The following is a 12,216-nucleotide window of genomic DNA, read 5'->3' on the forward strand; positions in this document are numbered from 1 at the left end:
CCGTGCTGTGCCTTTATCTGAGTGTCTGTCCAAGAAGGGCAAACATTCCTGTCACCATCTACAAAGCCCTTCTGAAAAAACAAAGCTGGGGAAAGAAAAAAGAATAGCATGAGAGAAACCCACAGATTGTTACAATCAATATTTTCGGTGCCAAGCACCAAATAAACAGCAGCTCAGAAATTTCAAGCCTTTAGAGGGCAAGAATAATGTTGTTTTTTCCCTTTCTGGCACCATGGCTTGTTTAATCTTGTTGCATGCTATGAGGAGCAGTGCTCCTGGCTTCTCAGTGCGCTCAGAATAAATGGCTTTTACAGCTATCAATAGCTTCGGCTCTCTTCAGCATTTAATTACCTGTAAAGGCCATTTATTGCCTCATATATTCCTCTATCATGACATTATCCTTTAAACAATAAATAAAATATTAAGGTCACTCTTAAAGAGGGAGCAGACAAGCTGCACGAGCCACCCAGCCACAGCAAAGTCCAACATAAAAACTTTGCTCTTTTGGGTAGCTGAATTGATGGCAGAGCCTGCAGTAGAGCAGAGACAGGGTAGGATGGATGCAGGTTTCCCCTTCCCTTTCCCCCTTCCCTTTCCCCCTTCCCTTTCCCCCTTCCCTTTCCCCCTTCCCTTTCCCCCTTCCCTTTCCCCCTTCCCTTTCCCCCTTCCCTTTCCCCCTTCCCTTTCCCCCTTCCCTTTCCCCCTTCCCTTTCCCCCTTCCCTTTCCCCCTTCCCTTTCCCCCTTCCCTTTCCCCCTTCCCTTTCCCCCTTCCAACTCTTCCTCTTTTGTGTCATCTCCTATTCCTCACTCCTGCCATTTGGTGATGGGCTTTGCCCCCTGACCCTTCCTGTACCTCTTTAAGTGCTGCCATATATTTTCTATAATGGGTTGACCAGATGTGAACTCCATATTTTAAGCAGCATGATATCATACCTTCCTCAGACCTCTCCTCTCCCCCAGCCAGGGCCATTCCTCTCTCAAAGGAATGAGCTAGCCACAGGGTCCCAACCCTGCTGAGAGTCTCCTTGTATGGTTTTATCTTTGCCTGCATTCTGCAGCTCCTGAGCTTGGCTCCAGCTCTTCACACAAGGATGGTATTTGCATGTACCTGGGAGGTAGTGAGGGGCAGTGGGAGGGGACAGTTTAAAGCAGCCATGGAAGTTAGAAAATCTGTTTCTCAGCCTTCATGGAAGGAAAACAAAACGAAACAAATAGGGGAATGTGAAAATGGAATGCAGGAATGGAGGAAATACTTCAGGTAAGCTCAAGCATCAGTTCAGTCTGGTATAAGCAGGAGAGGGAGAGAGCAGAAAGATCTAAACAGTGTTAAAGAGCATGAAAGGCATGCCTTGGTTCTGCTTCACATCACTTCTTAAAAGATTAAACAAAGAACTTCGTGTCTGCCAAACAGCCTCACATATTTCTGTCATGTCAGATACAGACCATGGACCTTATCTTCCTTATAGCTTGAGCCTGTATGCATCTATCTAAAGATAAGAGCTTCCTATGATGGATGAAGACTTTCCAGCTCTGCCTGCTGTGATTTACTGTGGGATTACTGCACTAGCCCATTCCTTTTGGTTCCATCAGCCATCCAGACATGTAGCACATATGATGTCACTCCTTAGCAGGTGTTCCTGCTGCTGCACCCTGCATGGCTGAGCAAGGACTGGACCTCTTCTGTGGCTGCCACGGTGTGGCTGGGCAAGGAAAGCATGAAAGGGAGAGGCATCTGGTTTGTGGCAGTAGAGCTGAATTGCTTCCTGCTCACCGGGGCAGAGCGGCACAGAGCTGCATCCCTGAGGATCCACAGCATCCCTGAGGATCCACAGCATCCCTGAGGCTGCAGCAGAGAGGCAGGAAGGGAGCAGGCATCCGGCAGCAGCGGCTCAGGGCTGTCACACCGTCTGGGGGATAACACTTGCGTGGGTGATAGGAACACACAACTGCATCCACAGGGGAGAAAAAGGGAGGGAACTAGTCAGTCAGAACAGCAACGTGTAAATAAACCTCATCCACTTCTGAATGTAGATATTATGAGCACTGAGACCTCAGCCACACCACGGAGACAAAACCTGCAGGGAATTCTCCAGGGTTTATTCTGAGGCTTTCCTGCACCACGTTTCATCTCGCTCTCTCCTAGCTGCTCAAGAAAAAAAATGGTTTGTGGCAACTGAAATCCCCCAAGGAGAAGCTGCCACTCACTTACCATCCAGAATCTAAATGCTTGCTTGCTTTATTTATTTTCTTCTAGAGAATTTTCCAAACCCCAGTGGTGTCCTGATTGCAAGGACTTCAGCACAGGCAATTTTATTTCATTATTTAAACAATTTCCCTGGGGTGTTTGCAGCCCAGACAACAGCCACATTGTGCTTAGTGCAGGAGAACCAGGGAAAGGAACTGCCTGGGAGAAGACCAACGTGGGTTTAGTGTCCAAGCTGACTGAAAAGGTAGAGTAAGTTCACAAGCTAGCTGCTGACAAATAGATTAGATTTAATAATAAAAGGTGCTGGTGTGTATAAATAACCCATGGAGCATTTATAGATATTTATTTGTTTATTTCCATGAACTGCTTAGGGATGATTGAAGTCTTGTGCTCCACTGGAAAGGTTTTAGTCCAATCTTACAGCATAGGCAAATTGTTTGGGTACTGCCTACCCACAAGTGGAGGTAAAAAGATTTCACTGGCATAGGGATCCAGCCTCCAGGAAAAGCCTTCCCTTGGTCTCTTTTCTTGATTTCAGATCCCCTCTGCCTTCTCCTCCCTTCTCCTCCCTTCTCCTCCCTTCTCCTCCCTTCTCCTCCCTTCTCCTCCCTTCTCCTCCCTTCTCCTCCCTTCTCCTCCCTTCTCCTCCCTTCTCCTCCCTTCTCCTCCCTTCTCCTCCCTTCTCCTCCCTTCTCCTCCCTTCTCCTCCCTTCTCCTCCCTTCTCCTCCCTTCTCCTCCCTTCTCCTCCCTTCTCCTCCCTTCTCCTCCCTTCTCCTCCCTTCTCCTCCCTTCTCCTCCATCACACCAAACTTTACATCATCAAAATCAGGTTTCTCAGGGCAGTACAGTTTTGTGTCCCAGCACAGCACCTCTTCAATCTGTATGAATTAAACCTGCAACCACCCAATTCCTAAATGCACAGACACCTTTTTCCTAACCTAACTGTGGCCTGCAATTGATCATGGGCTTCTTTGGGGCAGAAGAAGGTGATTCTGATGAGTTGCTCTTGTGGTCTGCCAGCTGCTCATATCAACTCAGAGAGCAGGAGCTCTTTGAAACCTGGCTGCTGGAGATGATCCCTGCTCCCCCCTGTTCAGTGAAGACATGAGTGTGACTTTTCAAATTCCCAGAGCACCTTCCACTGGGGAATGTTTCAAGCTAATGAATGGAGGGTCCTGCTTGGTCCATGGCAATAGGCATCATTACTCCCACTTTGAACCCAAAGCAGAGACACGTGGAATAGATCTAGATGAAGAAAAGAGTCCTAGGCAGGGTCAGAAACAGAACTGACAGTGTCAAGCTCCTCATCACAGCCTCATACACAACCCATGGGTGCCCTTCCATGAGGAGATTTCACCCACACAAGCTTTGTTTCACCAGAGTACTGAGAGAGTCTGCCATCAGCCAGAAAACCCCTGGTGTCTGCTCACAAATGCTGCAGTCAGTTAGATCACCAAAGCCCTGTGCCGTTTATGGAGCAGGTCTCTCTTAATGTACTGTTTGTTGTTTTGATAGTCTGTGTCTTCCTCATGTTGTAATCATATTAAAAGAGCATTCTTTTCCTGGAATAAAGAGGTAATGATTCACAAGAGGCATAATTATTCCATGTGGTGCAGGCAGGATGCTGCAGAAGGAGTGATCTTCTTTATGTGTAAGAGGCTTTTATTGCAAGTGTTCTACACAGTAATTAAATTCTTTTGAATAAGGGGCCTTGGTTGGGTTTTCTTTGCTTTATTGGGAGGAGTCTGGAAAGCAAGGCATTTACCTCAATTGCCAGACAGTCTGGGCATCTGTTGGAGGGTAGGGAGAAAGGGTCAGTGTCTCTGAGCCCCATTTCTCTTATGCTCATGTTGTGTTAGCTCAACTCCACTGAATTTGCCCAGGGAGGTGGTCGAAACCCCATCCCTGGAGGTTTTTAAGGCCAGGCTGGATGTGTCTCTGGGCAACCTGATCTAGTGTGAGGTGTCCCTGCCCATAGCAAAGGGGTTGGAACTGGCTGCTCCTTGAGGTCCCTTCCAACCCTGACAATTCTATGACTCTATGATTCCATGAAAGCAGAAAGGAGCTTGGATATCAAAGCCTGCTGGGAGGAGACTGGGGATGGCCAGAACAGGACAATAGTGCAGTCACTGAGGTCTTAGCCCAGGCAGTGGAGCAAGATGGAATTGCACCTGAGAGAAACTAGCAATATCAGTCTGTGTACTGCAAAACCTGGGGCTAGACCTGCCTCATGCCTGTGCATTAGACCTCCAGGCAAAGGGGGGGATCTATAAGTCCCTGAAACAGGTCTGTAAGTGCAAAATTTGGCTTATTGGGAGGAGTCTGAGTAGTTCCTACATGGTGTGCAGCACAAAGGAGACAACGTGGAGCAGTGGTTTGCATCCATCTGTGCTGCTGGCACACACTTCTGAACCTGAGCTGGCTCCAAGTGACTCATTCATGCATCCCAGCTCTTGATGAACCTTGGGTGTGCTCCTCAGCCATCCAGCCTCTTCTCCTTGTGGGATACTGGGCTTGATGGCTGTGTGCAGCTGAGGATGTTTTCTGATTCATTTTGCTAATTGCAGCCAGAATGCTTTGGGTTATTGCCTTCGGTCCCTCCTACTGACTGCCAGGTGCTGTGAACCCAACAAACTGCCTGTCCTGCTCTCTGCCTTCTTCCTTTCAACTTTCATGCTTCAAAGTGAAAGGCAGAGCAAGCAATAGCTGCACAACCCTCCAGCCTGATGGTGTCTGGGGAGCACCGTGAGGCGAATGGGACCTGACAGTCAGTGGCCCAGAACTTCACAGAGAATATTGCCCTAAGCTGACACAGATGAGTCACATCAAGCCAGAGTTTCCCTGTTGTGACTACTCTACTGACTTCTGAGCAGTTGTGCTTCCCTTCATTAGTTATTAATTCTCAGAAGAATCCCTCCTGGAGCCAGCTGGCTGCACAGAAAGTTGGAAAGGAAGTTAAACATTTTGCAAAGACAAGACAAGACAAGAAGGGGGAACTTTGGCAAACATTTAATTTTTGGCTAGGGCTGAACTAAAATTGGTTGTGTTTTACTGATCTGCCTTTTGTGCCTTGGCCTCCCGAGCAGAAACAGCCATCCCCGAGGACTACCTGGCTGACCCTGCCAAGGTGAAGCGGTTCGGTGTGGACCCTGCCGATCCTGCCCTTGGCTGCGTGAGCTCCGTGTACGCAATGCGCCACAGCCCTGCCGATGGACGTCCTGCTGCAGCCTCCTCTTCCTCCTGCAGCCATCGGCCGACCCAGATGTCTTCAGTGGGGTCCTCACCTACTGGCCTGAGGCATCAGACCTCCAGCCCAACGAGGAACGGGACCTACAGTGAAGGAAACAGAAGTGGTAAGCGAATGTTTTCCGCTCAGCAATGTGTGCTGCTGTGCTGCTGCCGGGCTGGAGTCTTAGCTCGCTCCCAAATGCCCAGGGAAGTCTGTGAGGTAGGTCTGGGATTGACATCCAGATGGATAGGCTGACATGCAGATGGATAGATGGACATCCACCCAGACCTTTAGAAGGAGGAACAATAGCCTATAAAAACACAGAATCAACCTGGTGGAGGACCAGGTGGCTTTGACCACCTCCATCCCTGGAGGTGGTCGAAAAAGGATTGGACGTGGCACTTGGAGCCATGGTTTAGTCAGTCATGAGGTGCTGGGTGACAGGTTGGACTTGATGATCTCTGAGGCCTTTTCCAACCTTATTGATTCTATGATGAAGTGAATGTTCAACCATGCTGTTATTAATTACATAAACAGATGCATTATGGATAATTGTGGGGCAGTCCCAGCTGTGTTATTGCCCCCTTACAGCTATAAATATCAATATACACAAATATATACATTAACATATAGTTAATATATATTTCATATTAACTGTATGTTAATACCTATTTAATTAATACAGATCTTAATTTATATTAAGTACAAAAACAGATGCATTAAGGATAATTGTGGGGCAGTCCCAGCTGTGTTATTGCCCCCTTACAGCTATAAATATCAATACACACAAATATATACATTAATATATAGTTAATATATATTTCATATTAACTGTATATTAATACCTATTTAATTAATATAGATCTTAATATATATTAAGTACACGAACAGATGCATTAAGGATAATTGTGGGGCAGTCCCAGCTGTGTTATCATCACCTTGCATATCAATATACATACATATATATATAATTAATTAAGGTATATATTATATATAAATATATATTCATATATATTTAATTAATATGGTATATAAATATAGCATATTAATATAGTATATTATATTTTGTATTTAACATCTATTTATATATACATAGTTGTACACATATATAGTTATAGTTTTATAGATATAGTTATAGGTTTTATATATATATGTAAAAATTACCTAAAGAGATGCATTATGTATAATTGTGGGGCAATCCCAACTGTGTGATCATCCCCTTGCAGCTATAAATATCAATATATAGGCAAGGCATTCCTCCTCAAGACTGCTGCTGCCTACAGGCAGGTGCCTTTATTTGTGTGTGGCGCTGGCTGTGTGCATACAACCCAAATATTTGTCCCCGCTGCAAAGGTTTTGCTTCCATCCTGCCCCTTTGATCACAGACCAAAGCCATTGCCAGGCAAAACATTCAGCTCCCTGCTCCAGGCTCTCTTATCCTTCAGGAAGCAAAGTCACAAGAAGTTTATCTGCAGATTCCAGGGGTGCCATGGGAAGCACTGCATCCCATAACCCTTCTTCTTCCTTCTGGTATTTTGCTTTTTTCCACTTACCCTGCTAGGCTTTCCATTTGCTGGCTGAGATGCTCAGCCCATTAGCTCTGTTCCTTATTAACCAGGATTTATTTATTATTTTTATATCTCTAGAAATGACCTGGGTTCATCAAATGGGGCTGGCTAATTCCTTGAACTTCTGGTAACTTGGTCTTTGTTTGCATTTCCCAAGTTCTCCATTAGCAGGTCTTCAGCAGCAGCGCTTCTCACAGGGTCTTCACCCCTTACTAATTATTCTAACTTCATTTATGCATTTTTCATCTTGAAGATTGATCTAACAAAGGAGTTAAGTGTCTCAGCCATTTTAAAATAATTAATTTCTTTCCCCTCCTCATTTATTAATGGAATCTACTGTCACTTTAGGGTGGTTTTTTGAAGAATCTTGCTGTTTGCAGAAGCCTTGCTGCTGCCCCCAGCCCCTTTGTCTGCCACTAGCTCATTCCACTGCCCTTCTGCCCTTGCATTTCCCCTGGGAATCGCAAGTGATTCTGCAAGTTCTTGCTTGGTAGCCACTTCAAAGCCTCTTCCAGTAGTTGCAGAGCTTTGCAGAATTCCTTCAATGTCCCCCCCCCCAATGTCAGTATTGTTTCCTCTCCCTGAATTGTCACTGGGGGTGCTGGTGGATGAGAAGCTCCACATGAGCAACCAGTGAGCTCTTGTAGCCCAGAAAGCCAACCAGAGCCTGGGCTGCATCAATAGAAATGTGGCCAGCAAGTCAGGAGAGGTGATTCTCCCCCTCTGCACCACTCTCGTGAGTCCCTACCTGGAGTACTGCATCCAGTTCTAGAGCCCCTATTACAGATCTGGAGGTGCTGGAAGGTGTCCAGAGAAGGGCCATGAGGATGAGCAGAGGGCTGGAGCTGCTCTGCTATGAGGACAGACTGAGGGAGTTGAGGTTGTTCAGTTTGGAGAAGAGAAGGCTTCGAGGAGACCTAACTGTGGCCTTCCAGTATCTGAAGGGGGCTACAAGAAAGCTGGGGAGGGGCTTTTTAAGGTGTCAGGTAGTGATAGGACTGGGAGGAATGGTTCCAAGCTAGAGGAGAGGAGATTTACATTGCATGTTAGGAAGAAGTTCTTCCCCATGAGGGTGATGAGACACTGGCACAGATTGCCCAGGGAGGTGGTGGAAGCCTCATCCTTGGATGCTGTTAAGGCCAGGCTGGATGTGGCTCTGAGCAACCTGATGTAGTGTGAGTGGTCCCTGTCCATGGCAGGGGGGGTGGAACTGGGTGATGCCTGGGGTCCCCTCCAACCCTGCCAATTCTGTGAGTCTGTAATTCTCTTCTAAAATAAGTATTACCAATATTTATCCTTTCATGTTCCTTTTTTATCCAATTTTGTCATCTTAAGCTTTCAATATCTACCCCAAACCATCCCTCTGCTGTTAGTTTTGCACTCTTGTTTCCTTGGTTTACCTCACCACCCAGACCACAGGGGAGCCTTTGGTTCTTCTGTTACTTACAGAGTCAACTTTACTCAATGCAAAATGCCTAGTAGAGAAATGTGCTCCTGCAAACAGCTTGTAAAAGGTTGTCACTAAGAACCAGAGGCCTCAGTTACAACCAAAAAAAGAGGAAATTAAAAGCTCTTTCTCTCAGATCTTGTTCTGTGCCCCTTGGGTTGGTGCAATCAGGTGCTGGGAGGACAAGAGGCTCACTGTGCACTGCATTCATTTGTCTTCTCCCATTGCTTCTCCAGCAGAACTTCCTCCTAGCAGAACTGGGACCCTTTTGTCAAGATTTTCAGTTGGCAGCTGTTAAGAGCCAAGGTTTAACAGTGCTGGTGTTTGCTTTGAAAATCTTTATCCTTCTGCTTGGGAGCAGTCATCATTATCTCAGTCCTCAGGAAGGGTCAGGGCAAGTCTGTCTAGCCACACATCCTGTCTCCAGCACGACACAGCAGCAACCCCCCAGGAAACAGATAAGTGTGGGGGTGGTGGTGCTCCCCAACTCCCCCTTCCACCTTCAGAAATGTGTGGCTCAAGGACTTCCTGCCCCAGAGGTGGTGAATTCCTGTTTAGCAACCCTTCCTAGATTTTTCTTCCCTGCATCCCTTGGTGGCTTACTGAATACTTTGTGCATTTTCAGCATCCACCTAATTCCTGTGCTTAAGAATGTGTTGTGTGGGGAAAAGCCTTGGTATCAGGGATTGGAAACTATGTTCAAGGGGCTTGAAGCTTAAAATCAGAGCTCTTTAAGCTGGCTTAGCTGCATTACTTTCTTTTCTTGGTTTTGACTCTGAATGTCATGGTTCCCCAGGCTCAGCATGGTGCTGGGAAGGAAGCTAAATTTCAGGAGACAGCTCCATCTCTTTTATCACATCTTCCCACAAAATCAGCAGCCTAAAGGAAGGCACATCTCTCTTTCTAGAGCTGAACCAAGTGAAAAGTCAGAGTGGCCACACTGTAGGCCCAAAAGGAGGCTGCAGTGAGGTGGGGGTTGGTCTATTCTCTCTAGCATCAGGTGATAGGATGAGAGGAAACGGCCTGAAATTGTGCCAGAGAAGGATTAGGTTGGAGATTAGGAAAATTTTCTTTATGGAAAGAGGTGGTCAGGGATTGGAACAGGCTGCCCAGGGAGGTGGTGGAGTCACCATCCTTCGAGGTGTTCAAGAAATGTGTGGGCATGGCACCTCAGGCCATGGTTTAATGGCCATGGTGGAGTTGGGTTGATGGTTGGACTCGGTGATCTGGGAGGACTTTTCCAACCCAAACAATTCTATGGTTCTGCATTTTCCCTCTTGCTAGGGATAATTTCTGTGCTGCTGAATCATAAGTGAGCAAAGATGAGTCAGTAAGTGGTGCATGCCAGTCTCTGCTCTTGCCCTCCACAGGCTGCAGACTTGCAAGGCAGGGATGGGCCAGGGCTCATTAAAAAGCGGACGGCTTTCTCTCTGCAGCCTCAAACCAATCCTCATTAATTATGGAGAGGTTTTGGGGGAAAAAAAATAGATAGCTTACCTTATTTATCACAGTGAGAAAAGAAACCCCACCAAAAATAACCAAACAGCCCATAGCCATAAAGCACATCTCGGTGCATAGCAGAGCACATCCCTCAAGCGGAATGGCTGAGATTAAACCTCAGTGCTCTCATTAATGGGATCGGAAGCTTGCTGCCTAATTCTCCATGATTATGCAAAATAAAAAGATTCCAAGCATCAACAACAACAACAACAACAACAATCTCATTTCAGAAAGGCAGTTGGGGCTGCTAACAGATAAACGTGCACTTCCCTGTCATCATTTGCCAAATTGAAGCTCTTAAATCAGGGGAGGAATAGTCAAGGACGTCATAAACCTTTCCAAGCCTGCTGACATAACAAACAAAGCCTTTATTCCAAGTGTGAAGGATTGCATATTCAACCACAATGGAATAACCTTAACCTTGCCCTGTAGCTTGTTATTTTCATGTAGATTTTATTATCCAATATTAGCAGTTAATTATTATCACCCCAGGGCCTTTGTTGAAGAGGCAATCCTGCTTCCTAATGCATTTATTTCCTGGAAACATTTGGGGGTGCAGGGTTGGATTGTCTTCCCCCTCCCCCAGAACAATGCTGCAAGCAGCCTGTGGGGGCTGGATCTCCATCTCTGGAGAGATGGAACTGCAGAGATGTGGTGCTGAGGTGATATGGATATGGTTTGGCACCAGACTTGGGAGAGCTAGAGAATGGTTAGACCTGATGATCTTAAAGGTCTTTTCTTGCTAAAACAATTCTATGATTCTCTCAACCAGCACCTCCCAAGGCAGTGGCAAAGGAGGTGCTGATGGCACTGGGGGCTCAGTGCTGGATGCTTCTTCTTCAGTCTGCCTGTTAAGGATATTTACAGCCTGAAAGTTTTGATGCTTTCAGGAAGCTGCCTTTATATCTTTATATTCTGCCCTCTCCCCCCTTTTTTTTTTCCTCCCCTGCAGAAGAGAGGCAAAGGAAGAAAAGCCCAAATAAGTATTTACTACCAGCCCACAGTCACATCTCATGCAGGTGGATGCTGGGCTGCTCATGCAGAGCAGCACCTGCCACAGTTCATGCCATGCTGGGAGCAGGAGCAGCCGCTGCGCTGGTGGGGCGGGGACTCTGCCCAGACACACTGCAGGGCTGAGGCCACCAGCCAGGTGGTGCAATGCATCTCCTGCAAGCTTCTGCCAGTGCAAATCGATGTGCTAAACAACCCTCTTTCCAGAGCAATCCACTGATTGTGATTCATCAGTCCCCACCGTGCCCATTAATGCCCTGTAGCGGTGCTCTCCCACACACCTGCCTTCCCCATGCCTCTCTTCTTCTCCTACTTGGTCTTCTACAAAGCCTTCCTCATGTCCTTGTTGATAGTGGGAGATGTTTGTTTTCTAGAACAATTCCCATTTCTCTGTGCCTTCGAGGGTCTGCTATTTCTGCTTAGTTTCAGTAGATCTGCTGCTCCTTATTATCTGCTCCAGTGCAATCAGAGAGAACCTTTTAAAATTTCATTCCCACCCCCTTCCCCTGAGGTAATGAAATCATTTAGGCCTGCAGCAATATTAAAGTTCATCTGTCACTCCCTTTCCACTCTTATCTATCAATGACTGTACTCCCTCTGGGCTCTGTTTGTTTGCCAAGAACATATTTAGGGAGTCTGTTATTTATCTTTCCTTCTTTCACAGGTTTAACCCCATTTTAGCAGCAGGTTTGCTTGTCCTGCCTCCGCAGACATTTGGCTGTTGGCTTTCTCCTTCTCCATCCTCCCACTCGGGGAGGTCCTGAGGCCACAGGTGTGGGACAGAGAAAAGTCTTTGTGGGGTGAGAGCTCAGAACAAGCCAGGCCACATCTTTCCATGGGGTTTGGCCACCAAACTGCTGTCTCCTGCCACTTCTGCATGGGCAATGGTCTTGACAGCGATGCTCCAAGAACTTCCCCAGCAGGGAAACCTTAGTGTCCTTCCTCAGCACCGCTTCAGGCAGGAGGGGGAAGTGCTTCCCTCTGATTACCTAAATTTCCATATCCCATTCCATTAATTTGACAAATTTTTGCCTCCTGTCAAAAACAGGAAATTGGATTTGCCCTGGATTACGATCTTTAAAAATAATTATTGGTCATGAGCACTCCCATCTCTTTGTAATCTGAGTATTCATTATCATCTTGATTAATTCTGATGACAGGATGGCATAGGATACCCGGGAGACATGAGACCTCCTCATCTATCTCATTCCTGGCTGAAGTGTGACTACCTTCAGCTAAGGGGGGGGAAAAAA

At 46.6% G+C, this 12,216-nt stretch overlaps 1 protein-coding gene across 1 annotated transcript in view; it reads left to right on the top strand.

Annotated features, from left to right (window-relative positions):
• SCML4 (Scm polycomb group protein like 4) overlaps positions 1–12,216 on the top strand; it is a 32,028-nt gene that overhangs the window by 11,000 nt on the left and 8,812 nt on the right. The window contains exon 5 of the mRNA XM_009896426.2: positions 5,295–5,561. Within this exon, the coding sequence (XP_009894728.2) occupies positions 5,295–5,561 (267 nt within the window). The remainder of the gene's footprint in view (positions 1–5,294; positions 5,562–12,216) is intronic.

Source organism: Dryobates pubescens, chromosome 28, assembly GCF_014839835.1.
Source record: "Dryobates pubescens isolate bDryPub1 chromosome 28, bDryPub1.pri, whole genome shotgun sequence".
Lineage (NCBI taxonomy): Eukaryota > Metazoa > Chordata > Aves > Piciformes > Picidae > Dryobates > Dryobates pubescens.